Source organism: Pipistrellus kuhlii, unplaced genomic scaffold (assembly GCF_014108245.1).
Source record: "Pipistrellus kuhlii isolate mPipKuh1 unplaced genomic scaffold, mPipKuh1.p scaffold_m20_p_3, whole genome shotgun sequence".
Taxonomy (NCBI): domain Eukaryota; kingdom Metazoa; phylum Chordata; class Mammalia; order Chiroptera; family Vespertilionidae; genus Pipistrellus; species Pipistrellus kuhlii.
The window spans coordinates 14206685-14228026 of NW_023425529.1; the positions used below are offsets into that span (position 1 = coordinate 14206685).

At 37.6% G+C, this 21342-nt stretch overlaps 1 protein-coding gene and 1 long non-coding RNA gene across 6 annotated transcripts in view; both read left to right on the plus strand.

Moving 5' to 3' along the window:
* Nucleotides 1-21342, plus strand: part of NTN4 (netrin 4) — a 107554-nt gene that overhangs the window by 48461 nt on the left and 37751 nt on the right. For all 5 annotated transcript variants that reach the window (XM_045587645.1, XM_036458708.1, XM_036458709.1 and 2 more), the window contains one exon: nucleotides 20149-20275. In XM_045587645.1, the coding sequence (XP_045443601.1) occupies nucleotides 20149-20275 (127 nt within the window). The remainder of the gene's footprint in view (nucleotides 1-20148; nucleotides 20276-21342) is intronic.
* On the plus strand, nucleotides 12-17987 carry LOC118730663. Its single transcript, XR_004991560.1, has 3 exons — nucleotides 12-298; nucleotides 6103-6106; nucleotides 17968-17987. It is a non-coding gene; the product is annotated as an uncharacterized LOC118730663 (long non-coding RNA).

Below are 21342 nucleotides of genomic sequence, written 5' to 3' on the forward strand. Positions count from 1 at the left end.
TATTATAAATGTGTTTCTCAGAGAAGAACATATAGTGAAATGGGGCAGAGGCATCCATCCGTGGCTGATGTCTGAAATTTTCTGGCTCTAAACCGAATTCCTTCCCATCCTTTTATCTTCACCTTTTCCAAAAGGATTTACAAGTGCAAGAAAATTACAGCCCCTCATGAACCTGTCAACCACACCATTGCACTATTACAGGAGCTTTAACTGAGGCACCTTATGGTGTTTGGGGATCCAGCATGATAAATAGCCCATATTCAAGGTTTTGTGAGAAGACCTAGTTCTAACAATAACAGTTCACCTCTTACCATTTTCTCATGAGCAATTTTATCAATGGACAATAATATAGAAATTATATTTTATGAAAACCAGAAAATCTGCAGACACTGCAGCAAGGAAAACACAAGATGCTGTTTCCTGTCTTATTTGAAAAAAAAAAAAAAAAAAAAAAAGGAAGAAGGCTCTTCTTTTTAATAATCACCAGTACTTTAATGTTCCTCTCTGCTTCCTAGCACTGCTGTTCTTTTCATTAGGCACAAAGATTTATAACTAGCCTAGATTTTCATCCTCTTCTACTATTTCATAGACCATCAACCCCATTCTCTTATGTGAAGAAGAAAGAAACATAACTTACTGCTCATCCCATACCCTCACCTTTTTTGCAAAGAATAGCGTAGAGTAGGCAACTGCATTTTATTTTAGCACCCTCTCCTGTGATTAGCTGTTTCCTGTTGGGTTTTTGCCCCTGCCCAGTTGGACCTTGTACTTCGATTCAGTGTGGTTGTGTTGTCACTCATGAGTCGAGCAAAGCCGGACAGTGGCAGGAAAGAAGTTATTCTGGGCTTTGGTTTTAACTGTGTGTGCTGCCAGCTGGGCTCAGGCCTCACCCTTTGGAAAGATAGCCATCTGCTCTAATCATGTAGCCTGTCTGCAGCCAGGTTTCTCAGTTACAATAAAGTTACTGTAGGAGCCCCCTCCCTTTAAAAGAAAAGAAAAAAGAAAGAGAGAAAACTATCAATCTATAAAGAAGATCTGGATAACGAAGGAAAGGGGATTACATAGTAAATGTGTTTTATTTTGTTTTTCATTTCAAAAGGAGGTTAGGATAATAAGTCTCTATTCCAGAAGACTCTATGGGACAGGAGCTGCATTTCCTTAATAATCTGAGACTGCTTTGAAATCAAAAGCAATTTCCCTTTAAAATAATACTAGTTTTGTGGCTTCCTGTGCCCCAGCTTTCATATTTATTTCAATTTGTGCAGCAGTGGTGGTAGCCCCTACTGCTGTAACTATAGCTAAAATCAGGCAAGACATCGTTCAACCTGGAGGTAGAGCCAGGTAGAGATAAGAAACAGACTATGTGGTCAAGAATATGTTAGTTTCCAGGGATCCAGTTCCATGTGAATCCCTGCTGTCTCTATTCTAGGAAGGAAGAAAGGAAGGGAGGAAGAGAGAGAGAGGGAGGGAGGAAGAAAAGAAGAGAGGGAGGGATAGCAATTGGACAAGCAAAGTCTTATGGTTAATTGGAAATGTGAATCATTCTGATTTCAGATCTTTCCCATCCCTGAGCTTAGATGAATTTTATTTTATTTTATTTTATTTTATTTTATTTTATTTTATTTATTTTATTTTATTTTTATTTTATTTTTAATCCTCACCTGTATATTTTCCATTGATTTTTAGAGAGTGGGAAAGAGAGGGAAAGACAGAGAGAAATATTGATGTGAGAGAAACATATCCATTGGTTGCTTCCTGTATGAGCCCTGATCAGGGCCCAGGCCAGGTAGGAGCCTGTAACCAAGGTACATGCCCTTGACTGGACTCGAACCTGGACCCTTCAGTTTGCAGGCCAACACTCTATCTACTGAGCCAAACTGGTTAGGGCCAAATTTTATTTTTATGTATTTTTTCCCACATTTGTGTATCTGTGAACACCATTCATTATAGATATGTGGAAATAAATAACTGGATTTGTAAATTGTGCATGCAGAATGGAAAGTAGCCTCATAAGATATGCTCTCTTTTACTAGCCAGCTTGCCCTAGGTAGTGTGTATAAATCTAACTTTCTTTAGTTTTTCTTTATAGCAGTCATATTCAAAGAGTTGGTCTCTGAACCAGCAGCAGCAGCATTACCTGGGAACTTGTTAGAATTATGAATTCCTAGCCCAGACCTACTGAATCAGAAACTCTAGTGATGCGGCCTAGAAATCCATATTTAACAGACCCTCTGGGTGATTACAGTGCTTGCTAAAGTTTGAAATCTGCTGCTCCATAGACAGCAAAAACTAATATTGTTTTGAGGGCAACTAAGTAAGATCTGACTTTATGTGCCATAATTTTTTATGGCTGATAATAGATAATTAAGGAAGTTAATAAAAATGATCCTTTGTCTGTTTCTTAAGTTATATAATGTTTTAGGATTATTTTCTTTCTTTGGGAGTAGGAAGGAAGAAAAGATATGAAGAATACAAGTTGGCAGGTTCATTTATCTTAAAATACTCCTGTGTCTTTTATTGATTGGTTGATTGATTATTTTGAGAGAGAGAGAGAGAGAGAGAGAGAGAGAGAGAGAGAGAGAGAGAGAAAGAGAGAGAGAGATATATCAGTTGCCTCCTACATGTCCTCCAACCAGGGATCGAACCCACAACCTGGGTATGTGCCCTGACTGGGAATCAAATCTGCCGCCTTCTGGTATAAGAGACAATGCTGCAACCAACTGGCCAGGGCACTTCTGTGTCTTTAAAAGTAGCACCAGCTCTTCTGTGTTTGTCCTTCTATCTTTTTCCAGTTCAATTTGTTGCTCTTTTTATTAGAAGGCAGAACAATGATTGATATCCTAACACTGGATTCAAATAGACCTGGATTTGACTCACATTTACTAAGTTGGTCTCATTGCATCTCAGTTTCTTAAGAAAATGAGGATGACATCTATCATATAATTAGTGTAAGGATTAAAAACATATGATAGCCAATGCCTAAGACATGATAGACACTACCTATGGTTATTGATGTTGTTATATTGTATTAGAGGCCTGATGCACGAAGATTCATGCAAGAATGGGCCTTCCTTCCCCTGGCTGCCAGCACTGCCTTTGCTCTAGCCAGTGACGCCTCTTCGCCCTGGCCAGGAGCTGCCTTTCCACCTTCCCATACTGCCCAGAGGCCTGGAGTAGCTGGTGTGGTTGCTTAGCACCTGTGTATGCAAATTAACCCAACATCTTTGTTGGATAATTTGCATACTCCCTCCTGATTGGCTGGTGGGTGTTGCAAAGATACGGTCAATTTACATCTTACTCTTTTATTAGTGTAGACTATTTTAACTACTTCCATATACTTTTCTACCCCAATAATAACAAAAGTAAATTATAGCATATGTGCTATTGGACATGTATACAGGGCTAGAGATCTTGTGGCAAGGAACACTATACTTTGACTCCAGCCTCCTGTGATGGCAGAAATTATGTGAAGAGGAGATCTCAAAGATTTTTTTTTTTCTTTGCAGCTGGAGAGGACTTATTTAGATCCTTTTTCCCTAGCAGCTGGTGATTTTATAGTTGTTGATGGATGATACTATGAAGGAGCATGGAAAGCTTCATTGTTTTACCAAAGTATTATCCACTAGATAATACAGAAGTCTTAGAATAAAAGGAACAATTGTTTAAACCTCTTGAGTTACACTTGTTATGGTGGTGGATTTTTTTTTTCTTTTTAACTGATGAGTTCAAACCTAAGAGTAGCATTGAGATCTATGGAACCATAGAGTGTGTTTTGAGAAAAATGTTACTTAGCCACCTACCTTTGGGAGTAAGGATTTAGATTCATTCATACAGTTTCATGGGCAGAAACTGAATATAATTATTCATGTATTTATGTTTGCATATCTTATATGCCATGTTTTGTAAATTTAGAACAGGTTTAAGACCACTGTTCTTCTTTTAAAAAACTATTTATTGTAAATAAGCAAAAAGTAATAATGAGAATGTTCTTGACTCTTCAAAGTATTAAGGGAGAGATCAGAAGGCTTAAAAACAATCAATAAAGTTATTAAATGATAATATATAAGAATTTAAAAATATTTTATATAGTAAAATATATATTCATGTTTGAAAATTAACACCTGTAAATTGGACATGTAAAATTTCCAATTAATCTAGCCTTAATTCTCTAGGTCTTCTCAGCAGAGAAAAAAAAATGATCTTAGGCCCTAACTGGTTTGGCTCAGTGGATAGAGCATCAGCCTGAGGATTGAAAGGTCCCAGGTTCAATTTTTGGTCAAGGGATGTACCTTGTTTGTGGCACATCTCCAGTAAGAGGTGTGCAGGAGGCAGCTGATTGATGTTTCTAGCTCTCTATCCCTCTCCCTTCCTCTCTGCAAAAATCAATAAAATATATTTTTAATAATCATAGATTATAAATACTACTATTAAGAGTTATTACTTATCAAATGCATGTTGTGTGCCAAGTCTTATGCCTTCATGCTATAAATGTTATTAAGTCTAATATTCACAACAACTGGATGATGCAATATCATCATTTTCTTTAACAGATGAGAAAGTGAGGCTGGGAAATGTTATTTGGTTTCTCAAAAATTGAGAAGGGATGGAGCTATAGTTTAAATTTGCCTGTCAGACATTGAAGCCCATTCTCTTTTTGCTGTTGTGCTGTTAAAGATTTGTATCTAATCAGGTTTGATATTATGCCAAGAACAGAGAAAAAAGAAGGGATAAAGTAGAGTAGGGGCAAGGGAGATGGGGACAGACTCAAGGGATTGATTATCATGATGGACTATATAGGATCTAAACTGAGCAAGGAGGAAAGTTAGGACACAAGAGAGCAAAGACTATTCCCACCACCAAAGGTCTGCTGATTCATATTTTATAAAGCCCTTTTTCATATATTGTTTCACTAGATCCTTACTACAACATTGGAAGTATTTTTATTTCAATTCTGCAAATAATGGAAACTGAGATACAGATACAGATAAGAGGTTAATGTACTTGCTTAAAGTCACAGTGATAGAGCAATTACTCAGAATCCTTATTATTGTACCCTACCTCCATACCCAATAGGTTACTAAGAAAGAAAAAAAAACACTATTATTAAAAAGACTCTTTTTATAGGGATAGGCCATCTACCCAAGTCATTTACATTTAATATGGAACCAGAAATTATCATTGATTCTCTTTCTTCTCTTCCATTCAGTAACTAGTGAAATGGCTTAAAGGGAGGAAAGAAGAAAGAGTCAAAGCAATAAGTTTGGATAATCTGCAAAATAAAAAAAAATTAGGAGTGACTATTTTTTGGGGGGTATGTATCATCATTGATGCTTATATTTTGTCTTTATAAGAAGAGGGATTTCTGTACCTACAATTCTACTTTCATATCTAGCCCTAAATAATTTTCACTGTGGATGAAAAACAGCAGCAATGCCAGTCATTTCATTTTGTCACATCAAATCTAGAGGAATGGGTAATCCTATCATGAAAGGGGACACAATGTTGTATCCCTAAAGTAAACAAAATCTAATGCCTGCTTACTTGGTGCTTTTAGTGTGAGGCTGTTCTCAATCCATTGCAAAGTCTTAACCTTCTCATTTCAATGCTCCTGTGTTAGCATGATATAGTTTTGCCAGTAGTCCCTTGGCAATGAGTAACTACAGATAATATAGAAGGTGAACAGAATGTTGTTATACTGCATTTACTACCTTGTGTTTCCTAGAAGGGCAAGCCAGTAAAATATGTTCATGGCTGAAAATTATTAGTGTTTTGATTGTAAAACTTCCAATTAATCTAGCCTTATTTTCTGTCTAGACAGTAAGACATGTTCTCTTTTAATGACAAGAGTTGCCTGAGATTACTCTTTTTATTGGATGATCAGGAAACCAGAAGACTTCAGAACTAAAGGCATTATAAAGCAATTTTGCACTCACGAAAGAACTCCCAATGGGTTTCCTTTTAAGAGTTCCCCTAGAATATTTAAATATTTTTATAGGCCTCTATTTCACGGAGAGGTAAAAGGACAATAATACCTGAAAACGAAAATGTTGGTGTCAGAGCTGACATCTCTGAAAGTAAAATATACACCAATTAGAAAGTAAGGTCAGTTATCCAAATATATTCGTACATTCAACTTTTTATGAATTGCAGAATGTAGAACACATGTAGATTTAGGTCAAAACTGGGGCATCATAAAGCTGCAAAAATGAGTTCCTTTAACAGGTTTAAGCTGCTGGTTTTATAAATTTGGGAAACAACAAGTTAAATTTGACATATTTTACTATAAAGTGCTCCTTAGATATTTCACTTTGGGAGTTTTTATGATAGGACTTTTGGGTTCATTCTATGGATATTTGGGAGCCTGGAATCTGAGCTCTGGGTCAGTAAAGCCTAGTCTCTCTACCTAACTGCTAGTATAATGGGGTGTGGGGGAAGCTTTATGGAAAGAGAAAAGCTTAGGTTGCAGATAGATACTTAACTTCTGGTTCACAGCACCAGCTCTCACACCTCTAACGTGTTTCTTTTGTGTCTTGCAAATTTTGTAAGAACTGAAAATGTAGTTCAGTTTTTCCTAAAACAATAGCATTCAGTAGAAGATAGCTGTAATTTAAATCCTCAGTCCCTCTCATAAGGAAAAATTTTAATGACTAGACACATGAGGTTAAAATACACACACACACACACACACACACACACACACACACACACACACGATAATTATTCTACTAGACAGAGAAATTCACAGCCATTTCAAACAGTGAGAAAATCCAGGTCTGTTTATCTTGGCACTCAAAGCCTTAATACAGTACTATAATTGGAATTACAGTTGTATTATATCTTAGCAATATCAATATTTTAATGGAATAAAACAGTACATGTATGGTTTTATGTACCTGTTAACTCATTATAAGATTTTTCAGTTATATAGAATCTAATATCTTTTTAACTTTTCTCTCTGGCTTCTTAGATATAAAGAAAAAAGAATGATAGTTTCAAAAACTATAATATATTTAGCTTTAAGAAAGCTCACATGTTAGAAATAGAAAAAAGATTACATGTGTTCCACTATTAAATATTTCATATATAATATAAATAATTATGTATTTCCTAAGAGTAAATACTGATCAAGTGTCCTTTGCCTTTTATTTTTGCATCTGTAAAGGCACCACTAGCAGGCATGTAATTCAGCTGGCTAGGTCAGCTCTCAGAGTTCTTGAAGGGCAGTGGTTTCATTGTTTCCCAGACAAGGCACTGGTAGGCATTAAAATTAAAGAGAGTGTGAGATCCTAGTATTTCCATATGCTGAATAGAGGCTAAAGATTGTACTCCCCCTGCTACCCTGTCCTGGAATGCCAGAGCTTGTGCACATGGGAAGCACCCCCTCTCCTCCAGGTGCCGGGTGCCTGCGAGTAGTCCACCCTGCACCTACACAGTGTCTTCTAGGTAAGCCAGGCCGTAGCCACCGGGACCGCAGGGGCCGGTCAGGCTCCCTGTGGGTTTGCGCAGAAGCCAGTCTGCAAGGCCGGCCAGGAGAGAGCACGCTGCTCACCCAGCTTCCGTGTGGTACCGCTGGATGGCCAAGAGGCCCACACTGTGCCCTGGCCCACAGCGTCTGGCCACGCTTACCACATATCCACATGGGGACTTGGGCGCCATGACTCAAGTGGATGGGGGCGAACAGGGCTCAGGTGCTGCACAAGGTTTCTTTTGAAAATGCTCTGAATTAGATGGTGGTAATTATTGCACACTTTTTTTTTTAATATATTGAAAACCACTAAATTGTGTGATTTAGAATGGTTTAAATGATGAATTTTGTTATGAGAATATAATTTCAATAAGAAAAATTAATAACTAAAAAACAAACTAACTAAATACCATGGCTGCTTATATAGGGATTTTATATATTTACTGGAGGCCTGATGCATGAAAATTCGTGCAAGAGTAGGCCTTCCTTCCCCCAGCTACTGGCACTGGCTTCTCTCTGGCACCCAGGACCCAGGCTGCTTCCCACCAGCCCTGGCTTTATCAGGAAGGACTTCTGGAAGACATCCTGTCTAATTAGCATATTACCCTTTTATTATTATAGATTTTCAAGTTCCAGTTTTTCAAGCTGACTGTTTAAAAAGCAATAGCTCTGGATAGATGGGTATTGAAGAAAACCAATTCTTTCAGTATCTGTGGCTGTGTCTGTGACTGTTGTTTCATCATTACACTGATGATCACAGATTTGTTAATGACTGCATTCAGATAGAGTTGCCAAAGAAGTATAAGTTTTTAATACATCATTATTGATCTTTCATATGAGCATACTCAATAATGCAGACTATGTTTTATAAGGCTCACCAAGAAACAAGCAGTTTTTCAATATAAAAAGAACCATGTGAATGAATTAATTCAACAACAAAAGACATGAAAGAAAACATGCCCTAGCAACTGGCTTCTTGTATTACAATCAGGGACTCATTTATCTTAAACAAGTCAACTTTTGTAACACCCTCTGCACTGTATAGAATATGGAGTGACAGTCAGACAGAGCTGTCAAGAAAAAAAGGAAGAAGTGGGAAATGTGAACTAGAATTAATTAAAAAAAAAAAAAAAAAACTTTGTAAGAGAATGCAAAATAGCCTTTGACAAAGAATTTTCCTTTAAAATAACCAGAAGCTATGTGAGCACATTGAACAAGTGAATGTCAACGGTTGAAAAGTACTTGATAATCTCCCACAGCATTTCTAATAGAATTTACCTGGTCCCCACCTCATTATAAAAACGATCTAAATCCTAAAAGGCCTTGAACAAAACCATCACAAAATGTTCCTTCATTCTCAAATATAATGTTTCTTGACAGATAACTTGCTTACAAAATGTGTTCTATTAGTTTTTGCCCTCACTCAGTTTCCAGGTTCTTGCTCCATAGTTGTTAATAGTTTTAACAGCATATTAGAAGTTCTACATTGTTAATTCCACTTCTACTGTTTCTTTTTTAAATTAAATAGGTATTAAGAAATTGACATTGATCTGATCCCTTTTTTCCCCTCAATGAGATTTTATCATAAGAAGTTATTTTAGGTGTTTGTGGGAAGGAAAAAATCCTTCAGATGACATCACTGTTCTTAGATGGAGCCTCTAATATTTTAGGATTCTCATGGAAGTTCTGCTCCCTATTCTGATTTGCATTGCAGCCTTAGAAAAGTTTAAATATAAAAAGACAAGTGCAAAGTGAAATTATGAAAACACATAACTGAGATCAAATGAAGAGCAGAGATGGAGTGGTTGAATGGCTATTAGCAACTATCGTAGTCACTCAACACAGTTATAGGGCAACAATTTTGTCTGAAATTTCATTGCCTAGCTTTATACTGAGATAGTTTCTTATATAGTATTATAGGAAATTCAAAGTTGTCTGTTAGTGTAGGTAGCTGGATAATAATAAAGAATGGGGCCCTACCTTGTTTGGCTCAGTGGATAGAGTATCTGCCTATGGACTGAAAAGTCCTGGGTTGGATTCTGGTCAAGGGAACATGCCCACGTTGCAGGCTAGATCCCCAGTAGGGGGCATGCAGGAGACAGCCGATCAATGACTCTCTGTCATCATTGATGTTTTATCTCTCTCTCCCTCTCCCTTCCTCAATAAAAAATAAAAAAGAATGGGGCAAATGGAATTAGACATTAAGAAGCCTAATCGAAGAAGAAGAAGAAGAAGAAGAAGAAGAAGAAGAAGAAGAAGGAGGAGGAGGAGGAGGAGGAGGAGGAGGAGGAGGAGGAGGAGGAGCATTCAATTCCCCTATTGCATCCTCTACCCTTGAGATCTAATCCCCAAAATGGACAGGAAGGATCATTAGCATTCATTAACCAGGATTATGGAGGAAGAAATAAAACCAATAAAAGGGAAATTCCTCTGCTGGGCACAGGCCCAGCAGATGGCATAGGGGAGGTTCTTCTACTATGAGGCATGTGCAGTAGAAGCTAAGATGGCAATCATACCAAGGAGAGTATAGCCTGGGAAAAGGATAAGATTGGATAAGGATATAGACTCTGGAAGATCTATGAAATGGATTGGTTAGGGGGAGGGCCCAGAACAAGCCTTCAAGGTATTGGGAAAGAAGTTGGTCAGTTTGAAAACTCATGATAATATAATCTAAACCTAATAAGGGCCTAAAGTCCCATAATGTGCACTCTTGCACTGACATTCTCTCTATACCAGCCATGTAGGCCTAGCAGCTGAGGGGGGCCCAAACATGGCTCCCATACATGGGCTCTAAGTGTGAGCCTAGGTACTGGGGATGGCAGCACAGCCCTGGCTCGAGTGCAACCGGGAACAGAGGCTAGGCTGGCCAGTTGGAGACAGGGACTGTACTAGACTGAACCAATGGCACAAAATTTCTGGACTCTGGCCTTTCTTCTGGGCTTGATGAAAAAAACCTGGGACAGCCCTTTGTGTTTGCCCCAGTTTCAATAAATCTTACCACCATACCTCATCCTCTGAAATGCTTTTCTCCAGACACTATAAGGACCCCATTTCTACCAGCAACATATCTATGAACAAGAACTGCAGCAAGAATATAAAGGTATTTGTCTGTATCTTTGCAGCTGAAAAATTGTGGCTTTTAGAGAAAAGAAGCTAATTTAATATTTTAAGGCAAGTTAGTCTTAGAATCAGAGAGTCTTACTTTATTGCCATTGTATACAAGCAAATCTGAAACCAATTTATGCATATACTCATTGGATTTAACAAAATAAAGATATGTTCTGGATAGACTTTTAAAACCAGGCAGTAAGAAGCAAATTTGAAACAATTCTATGCAATGAAGTAAAAGAAAAAAAATATCCTAACTTGTTAATAGTATGATCATGTCTAAATGTAATCTTCAAAAGCCTCCTGGGCATTGCAATTTTCAGTTCAATGCTATTTGCATTTTTATGGCAGAAATATTTATTACAGTCCTCAGAAGAAAAAGTGCTTGATGACACTGAAAAGAGGAAACTAGTAGAATTAATCTTGTGACAATATAAGACATTCAAAACCCATCTATAATAATAAAAGCATACTGGATGTCCTTTTGCATGAAGCCACCATGGTGGGGGCTGAGTCAGAGGCAGTTAGAGGTAATCAGGTGAGCAGTTAGGGGCAATCAGGCAGGCAGGCAAGTGGTTAGGGGTGATCAGGCAGGCAAGCGAGTGGTTAAGGGACATCAGGCAGGCAGGTGAGCAGAGAGGAGCCAGCGGTTCCAGATTGAGAGAGGGTGCAGGCCTGGCTGAGGGCCCCCCATCACCCTGTGCATGAATTTTGTGCACCAGGCCTCTAGTTTAGCTTTATAAAACATGTTGAAATTCCACCTTTAGAAGTACATCCTCAAGATAAAAAATAGAAGTTAATATAACCCAAGAAAACAGAAACACCAATCAGAAAGGATATATGCACCCCTACATTCATAGTAGCACAATTTATAATAGCTAAGATTTGAAAACAGTCTAAATGCCCATCAGCAGATGAGTAGATTAGAAAACTTGTATATCTACACTATGGAATACTATGCTGCTGTAAAAAAAGAATTCTTAGCATGTGCAGCAGCATGGATGGAACTGGAGAGCATTATGCTAAGCGAAATAAGCCAGTCAGAGAAAGATAAATATTACATGTTCTCATTCATTTGTGGAATATAATGAACAACATAAACTGATGAACCAGTCATAGAAGCATCAAACAGACTGTCCAACCTATGAGGGATGGTGGGGGTGAGGGGTAAGAAATCAACCAAAGGACTTGTATGCATGCATATGAGAATAACCAATGGACATAGATAGGGGGGATTAAGGAGGAGGTCATGTGCTGAGGGGGTGGGGGTGGCCAGGGAGTGGTCAATGTGGGAAAAGGAGACTTATGTAATACTTTAAACAATAAAGAATTTAAATTATATATATATATATATATATATATATATATATATATATACACACACACACACACACATATATATATATATACACACATATATATACATACACATACATATATGCTGAATTAAAAAAATTAACACATTTGTTGAAAACAAATGAGTTAAATTTCAAAGAAATTTAAGTCAGTTGTTTCTTCTTTCCTTCAAGGATGTACAATCTAGTGGAGAAAGGCAGATAAACACCTGATTATATTCAGTGTACTAAATGCACTTTTCTTATGAAATTTGCAATGCTCCATTAATACTTTTTTCCAGCTCTGTCAGCCAGAACAAGGTTCTTGGCACAAGAGTGAATGAAGTAGGCACAGTTGCCTTTGGCTCCTTCCCTCTCCTCTTAAGACATTCCCTTTGCCTCCACCAAAAAGTCACTTCCTTGTCTAGGTAGCTAACTCTGTGTCCAGTTCTAGGATTGAGAACAGATGGCAGTAATCCTAGTTGATATGTTTGTTGCTAATAACTTAAGGTTTTTCCCCTTTTGAGTGTAAATGCATTCTTGTAGAGAGCTCCTAGACTTAAACAGATTGAGGAGCTAAACGATGAACCTCTACAGGAAGAATTTCAGGCAGCTGGCTAGGGGAGAAAGAAAAGTACTGCCCAGTTTTTCTTCTTTAATCATGACTGCTCTGCTCTATATTTTTGTTTCATTGTTCATGCTTTCTGACAAGAGCTATTTTCTCTAGTGTTCAAGTACAGACCAATGAATAGATTACAGAGCTTTCAATTGCTTGCATTGTTGCTATATATATTATTGGGCAAAGCTTTGGAATACTCAGCCTTCAACCTATTTTGCTCCCATTCTGACAGTATGTTTCAAGGTCCCTTTCCCACCAAACTCAATTATTATGCTTCATATTCACCATAGAATTCCTTCTTCTGTTAAACTGAAACATACAAACCTTTAATAGGAAAAAGAATATTTTATTCATTAATGAAAAGACATGTTTTCTTACAATGCTTTCTATTCAAAGGTCTCTGCTATAGCATTGTTGTGCGTGTTTTTGTCCTGCATAAGAGGAACAGGTCCTAACAGGCTAGCCTGTTATTATTGTAGAATTTGTCTCTTTTCATGAATAAGAAGTTCATTCTTTTAAAAGTTAATCTTTTTCTCTAAAAAGGACATACTATCTTTTTAGAAAGCAATCAATTTTTGCCTTCACATTTTGCCTTAAATTGCTACATAGCATTGTTCCACTTCTAAATCATTTGTCATAGCTAAGTGGAGGTTCGTGAATTGCTGCAGCTGCTATTACAGAAGCATTTTCCTTTGGTTCATAGAGTAGGGACTGTTTGCATTCTCTTTTCAGAAACATTTTAAAAAGTTCCAATGATGATATGAAAAAAGATTTTCTTTTTTTAATTTAAATAATTTTATTTTTCAATGACAGTTGGCATACAATATTATCATATATTAATTTCAGGAGTACAACCCAGTAGACTGATAAAAAAAAAATTAAAATGGTGTGTGTGTAAAAAGTAATGGCACAACAGCACAAGGAAATTACTCCATTTATGATTCAAGAGTTTCTGAATACTTAGCTGTAAAATCTTTCTTTTCCCTACTAACTTTCATCAGAATATTTAGTTGGACATAAATAACAGTTGTGTCTTTCTTTCTTGGAATGCATTAGAAAGCAAGTTTTGTCACACACTCTTAAAAGAATTCTGCTAATGTGCTTCCTCCAAAGCATTAACAGATTGGCTTTTTGCTTTGGTAATTCCATTATGGTGAATGTCTGTAGTGAGCATCAATAGATGATGAAATAAATATACATTTATTTGGAAGGAAGGAGCTAGAATGATATTTGTTTTATTACTTCTTGAGTCACAAGCAATGGGAAAAAATGCAATGTAAAAATAGGAAAATAGTGTGTGTGGGGGGGATCAGAAAGAATAGGTCTTAGTTTAAGATATATAGTCAATATTGACAAATGAAAGTTTGTCTTCAGAAACTATTAACATTTACTTTTTCATTTGTGTCACAAGTAATGCCTGCAAGAAATAACAGATATTCTCCTAGCTGTCTCTTGTTTGATTTTCAGATGATCTGCATTGTTGATATGGCAACAGGACCCAGCCATAGGACATTTGCTTCTTTTCCGATAGCTAATAAAGGATTTTGAGTAGTTGCCTACAGCCAACACAAAGAAGGAAACCTTAAAATCATAGAATCTTAAGCCCAACTGATGTCGCTCAGTGGTTGAGCATTGACCTGTGAACCAGGAGGTCATGGTTCAGTTCCTGGTCAGGGCACATGCCTGGGCTGTGGGCTCGATCCCTGGTATGGGGCATGCAAGAGAAAGCCGATCAATGATTTTCTCTCATCATTGATGTTTCTACCTCTTTCTCCCTCTCCTTTCCTCTCTGAAATTAATAAAAATCCTATCTAATAAGGAGGGAATGTGCTAATTGACCCTTATGCTGTTGCAAAGATGGCAGCACCCTCAGCCAATAAGGAGGGGATATGCTAATTGACCATCCCACCCACAAGGATGGTGGCACCCACAGCCACAAGATGGTGGCACCCAGTCCTCTCAGCTGTGCCAAGTCAGCAGGCGCGCCTGCCTCTGGAGTCCCCCAATCCCCTCAACCCCCCAGTCACCCAGGGCTGGCCCGAGGCACAGGCAAGCCTTGGATGGCTGCTGCCCAGCCACCCAGGGCCGAGGCTCAGGTAACCAGTGCCAGCCAAGGCTTGTGCTGCGACCGGCAGTGGCAGCAGCAGAGGTGTGATGGGGCATCAGCTTCCCCTGATCGCCAGGTCGACTCCCACCCCTGAAAGCTCCCGAATGTGAAAGGGGGCAGGCTGGGCTGAGGGAGCCCCCCCCTCCAGTGCATGAATTTTTCTGCATGGGCCTCTAGTATTTTTAAAAATCATAGGATGTTATGACTAGAAGAACCCTAAAAGTTTTCTAGACCAATCTTCAATCTAATATTTAAATATTCTACAACATCTTGGTAATTGATTGTTCAACCCATTTGCCTGACACTGTCAATGGCCAGATTCTCACCACCTCTTGTCATGGATAATTTTATCAACTCCATGATTGCTGACTACTAAAGGCCTTCCCCAAAAGAACAATAATTGAAAAAAGCAGCTTTTCTAGGCAAGACTTATATATCTTCCAATGATGTGTTTCAAAGATGATAATTTCTTCATTTTGCTCGCCACCTAGATTCCTGAGTTTGCAGCCTCAGATATAAAAATAAATAAATAATGGTATTTTTCTCTTTGTATTTATTTGGCTAAAATATATATATATATGTCACCAAAGTGCACAGCTATTAATGAGTATACTGTTCTAATAATTCTTTAAATTACTGGTTCAAAGTTTGTATGAGTTCCTCCCTGTAAGACAAATATGCTAAAAGTGATTTGCAAGTAGGTTAATAGTAGTAACAAATAAATAATATTAGATATAAGTAGGAGAAATTTTGTAAAGTACCTTTATTATAATAAAGGGGGTATAAAACTCATAGAGTACCAAAAATGCCAAGGTGTACCTTTTAGATAATCAGGAACTATAGATTTGTTGTTAAAGTAGATTTCTCATTTTCTAATTAGATAGCCAGACACCACTCCTCTTCAAATAAATCTTAAGTACAGAATCCCATTTTCCTGCTCTTTATCTAGTTTATGTTTGTGTACCGAATAAGAGCTATGTTTAACCAAGTTGTTACTAAAGTTTCCCTTGTTGTTTTTTCAATGAAGACCTAGTTTTACTTGCACATTTTTCACAAGCATCAAATAGTGGGTGATCTTTCAAGCTTGAACAGTAACAGTTGTATCGCTGAGGAAGGATTTCTTGTTTGAAATGATCTAGGTAATGATTTACAGCTATTTTGGGTAATACTCAAAATGACAGCCCCTTGAATTTTTTTGTGTGCAGAAAAATTTGCTGGGCTGGCATCTTTCAGACCCTGGGAGGTCATCCCAATTCTCAGCATGTGGGAAACAAGGAAATGCTCTGAAATCCTTACTCCAGAGGGAACTGACCTTCCACATTATCTTGTGATACATGTGAATGTTTGATGATCTATCTTCAAATATCTGTGGCCTCCTGAAGCCTGGAATTTGTGGGCCAAGGCTAACCTATGAGCTGTGGGTAGTCCAGGACCAAACCTGAAACATTGACCTATAATGACGGTTTACTTTCTCTAAAGAAAACTAACAGTACTTGGTAGTATCTATCTTTATATAGAACTATATACATGGTTGTTAAAAAGTATAAAGATTGCAAAAAGGCAATAAATAAGAATTAACAACCTTTTAAAATTCTGAACATTATCAGAAAATACACATGGGTACCACTGGCTGTTGGAAAGTATAAGCTGTGATATAATATTTCAAGTACTAACCCGGCACTATACCTAGTTATTACAATATTATTGACTACTAGAGGCCTACTAAACGAATTTGTGTACCAGTGGGGTCTGGCCAGCTGGAGTAAGGGGTTGCAGGCCGTTAAACTCCCAGTTGAAAGGCCAATTTGCATAATTAGCCTCTTATTGTCCTATATAATAAGAAAGGAACATGCTAATTATCCATTATGCCCTAAGGCATAACGACCAACTGCATAACAACCAGATCATGGATCTGCAGGAGGGTGGGGCAGTGAACTACAAGTGCGCAGCCAACAGCTACAGGAGAGGGCAGGGCAGCAAGTTATGTGTGTGTGGGGGGGTGGGGGGGCGGTGAGGGAGGGTAGGGCAGCTATAGGAGGGCAGCAGTGACCAACTGGTATACAGATTCGTTCACAGGGCTACTAGTATAGGATATTCTCTATGCTGTACTTTACATCCCCAGGGTTATTTTGTGACTACCAATTTGTACTTTTTAATACATTCACCTTTTTCATCCAGCCCCCCAAAGCCTGCTCCCCTCTGATAGCTGTCAAACGGTTCTCTATAAGTCTGTTTCTATTTTGTTAGTTTATTTTGTTCAATAGACTCACCATTGCGTAAAATTATATATTATTTGTCTTTCTCTGACTGATCTTCATTATGCTACCAACTTCCTTCAGCTACACAAGTTTGTCTTCACTTTACTAAACTCTTCAACTTTGGAAAGTTTTTCTTATTCAGTTTTTCCAAAGATTCATTTTGTTTGAAATCAGCATCTCTTATAAGTAAACAAAGTTACTCAGTTTTTACTGAAAGTCTTTAAAGAATCTTACTATGCAGAAGTTATTTGATTAAGAGTTTCCATTTTAATGATGTTAAGGAATGTTGAATTTAAAAGATTCAATAAGCCCAGCCAGTGTTACTCAGTGGTTGAGCATTGATCTATGAACCAGGAGGTCACAGTTCGATTTCACATCAGACCACATGTCCGGGTTGCAGGCTCGATCCCCAGTGTGGGGTGTGAAGGCAACCAATCAAAGATTCTTCTCTGTCATCATTGATGTTCCTATTTCTCTCTCCCTTTCCCTCCCTCTCTGAAATCAATAAAATATTTAATAAGAGCAGTACGACTAGAGCATTTCTCCCAAAATATATGAAAAATCAGATATCCTGGAGCTCGGATAAAAAGACCTCACTCTTATAGACCAGTAGAAATCGAATTCCTGTAGACCTCCAAATTTAAGTGCAAATTTGTCTTTAGAGCTTGTCTGGATATGAAAATGGAGATGTATAGTAAACTCTTACAACTCCATGGGACTTTCCATAACAGTAGCTCCATGGAAAAATGGTCACAAAGAGAAGTCCAAGAAAATGGGTAACTATAATTCACTTCACAGTTGGGCATTCCAAGACCAAACCAGTAAATTGAATTATAACATTAGTTGAGTTTCTACAAAGAAAACCAACAAAAATTTTGGCAACATGGTACAGTGAGGAACCAATCCCACCTTCTCAAATAAGTAATATATATTAATTTACTAATCCCTAAAAGCTAAAAAGACAGCTAAAATCAATTTTTATTAAGCACAAAAACCTTACATTACAATACACAGAAATAAAATTTAGCAAGATGGCCACCAAATCATTATGAAATTTTCCAGATTATAACTCTTAGGCCTCATGTGGTTTATTCATAAGTAGCCTACAGTCCTCCAAGCACTATGTAATCCTTGCACTTGAATATGTGAATATAAGGTCCACAGTAGTTATATATCATACTTGGATAATATATATGCCACTTTCAGAGTCCCTCCATAAACACACACACACACACACACACACACACACACACACACACACAGTATATGATGTATATGTATATGTATATGTATATGTATATGTATATGTATGTGTATGTGTATGTGTATGTGTATATGTATATGTATGTATATGTGTATGTGTATATGTATGTGTATATAAATGTGTATATGTTTATGTATATGTACTAGAGGCCCGGTGCATGACATTCATGCACTGGGGGAGGGAGTGTCCCTCAGCCTGGCCTGTGCCCTCTCACAGTCTGGGACCCCCTCCTTACCCTGTTGCAGAGGAGGGAAAGGCTCCTGCCACCGCTGCTTTACTCACCAGCCATAAGCCACAGGGGGAGCACTGACCACCAGGGGGCAGCTCCTGCACTGAGCATCCGCCCCCTGGTGGTCAGTGCATGTCATAACAACTGGTCATTCAGCCATTTGGTCAATTTGCATATTAGCCTTGTATTATACATATAGGATATTAAGATAATTAAAAGAGAAAGGGGCTCTTGGGTAAAATAATAGAACTTATTGGAGTGTTAAATTAGGTCAAGCAGTAGATCAATGTATTGGTGTAACTATTTCCAGATTTGTTGAACTCTAGGAACTCATTTTGATTCTTACCATTCTAAATACATGTCATTTTTAATAGTTCCATTATCATTGCAATCAAAACATTTTAGATTGTCCCTAGACTCCTAGAACCACACTTAGGTTTATTTTGTTTCCTCTTCCTGGTAACTTTCTTCGCTACTGTCCATCTTCAAGGACAGCTCAAAACATAATCCTTCTCATAAAGCACTCCAGAACTGCCAACCTATAGTAATTTTTGAAACCTTTTAGTTCCAACATCATTTTGTTCTTAGGTATTTATTTATTGTCTAGTTTTATATGTAATTTTTTCTATTAAATCTTTTTTCCTCTAGCTACATTTATACTTCTCTTAAAGACAAAAATTATATTTTGTAGTGCTTTGTGGACCAAACATTACCTGTCGGATTGAATGTCCAGTGTGTGTGTGTGTGTATGTGTGTGTGTAAGTTTTCTTTTTTGTTTATTGATTTGGGGGAGAGATTAAAAAAAAGAGAGAGATTAATTTGTTCTTCCACTTATTTATTCATTGATTGATTCTCTTTTTAATATATTTTGTATTGATTTTTTTACAAAGAGGAAGAGAGAGGGATAGAAAGTTAGAAACATCGATGAGAGAGAAACATCAATCAGCTGCCTCTTGTACACCCCCTACTAGGGATGTGCCCACAACCAAGGTACATGCCCTTGACCGGAATCAAACCTGGGACCTTTCAGTCCGCAGACTGATGCTCTATCCACTGAGCCAAACCAGTTTCGGCTCATTGATTGATTCTTGAATGTGCCATGACCAAGGGTCAAACCTGAAACCTTGGTGAATCTGGATAACACTCTAACCAACTGAGCTATCCGGCCAGGGCTCCCTTGTATATATTCATTAAATACTTTTTGACTAGTTGATATAATTATTACCTTTATGCTGAGTTACCTTTTATACTGTTTCTCAAAAAACAAACAGAAAAAACACATGCGCGCGCGCGCACACACACACACACACACACACACACACACACACACGCAAAAGATCTGATACCTGGCTGGATACCTCAATTGGTTAGAGTGTTTTCCTAATACACGAAGGTTTGATCCTCGGTCAGGGCACATACAATAATCAACCAATGAATGCATAAATAAGTGGAACAACAAACTGATGTTTCTCTTTTCCTCTTTCTGTAAACCAGTCATTTTGAAAAAATGTATTCAAAGTCTTAAAGATATATATTTTTTACCATTTAATTTTACTTCTAGAAAACACATTTCAAATAAATAAAGCTATACACAGATAGTTAGCTACAAAGATATTCATTACTGAATTAAAATACAATATGTAAAAATAAAAAATAGGTGAATGAATGTTATATTTTAAAGCCAACTAATGAGATGAGATTGTGGGAAGAAATGTGCTTTTCTAGCATGGTTTGTGCTCATAGCTTAATTATTTCTGTCTGTAGGTCAATGGGAAGTGTATGTGTAAACACAACACAGCAGGCACTCACTGCCAACATTGTGCACCATTGTACAATGATCGCCCCTGGGAGGCAGCTGATGGCAAAACAGGATCTCCTAAAGAGTGCAGAAGTAAGTACCAAGACTAGAACTCTCAGAGCCTTCTTTACAAAGTAAGCTTATCTGTGGAATCTTTGTTGTTTGTGGAAACATAATGTAAAGTTGTGAGTGACTGACACAAACATACCAGTATCTCTGGCCATTATGCCCTCAACTATTGGAAAGAATTACAGTTTGCAAGTTGCCAATATGACTGTTTTACCAAGAATATGCTGCTCATTTTCTTGGCCACTTTGGGGCACCTAAGCATCCTTCCTAATCATTTGGCATTATAAAAACATGGTCAGACATAAGAGCAACTAGGATAATGGTATTTAATAAACCTCATAGTAGAGTTAATGAATTATAATCATGAATTCATTTCTCAAAAACAATCCTATAAAGCAGGTGGTGTTAATCCCCTTTTTGAAATCAGGTAACTGAAGCTTAGTAAGATTAAATCGTTTTTCCAAAATTAGTAAATAGAGTCAAGACTTGGTCCCAAATCTTCAGAATTCCAAATTAAATACTCCCTTCCCCCCATACTATGGTACTAAATCAGATTTGAAATTATGCCAGTCAGTCAAGAAGGAGGCTGCGCCGAAGCCGGTTTGGCTCAGCGGTAGAGCGTCGGTCTGCGGACTGAAAGGTCCCAGGTTCGATTCCGGTCAAGGGCATGTACATTGGTTGCGGGCACATCCCCAGTTGGGGGTGTGCAAGAGGCAACTGGTCGATGTTTCTCTCTCATCGACATTTCTAGCTCTCTATCTCTCTCCCTTCCTCTCTGTAAAAAATTAATAAAATATATATATTTAAAAAAATATATAAAAAAAAAAAAGGAGGCTGCATTACCAGGTTAACTTTGAGTTTAAGGTTTGAAATTAGATAGAAGGGTAAAAAATATGGGAATATGAATCATTGGGTGTTTTTTTTTTTTCAATTCAAAATATTCAGAGAAAGTCACATGCCCATAACAATGTTTATACTCACAAACTTCAATTTTACTGGGCTTTACAGGCAAGTACTGTGGGTAAAATTCTGAGAAGTCTCTTCTCATTCATAATTTGGCATCATAACTGATTTATTATAGTTTCTAGGAA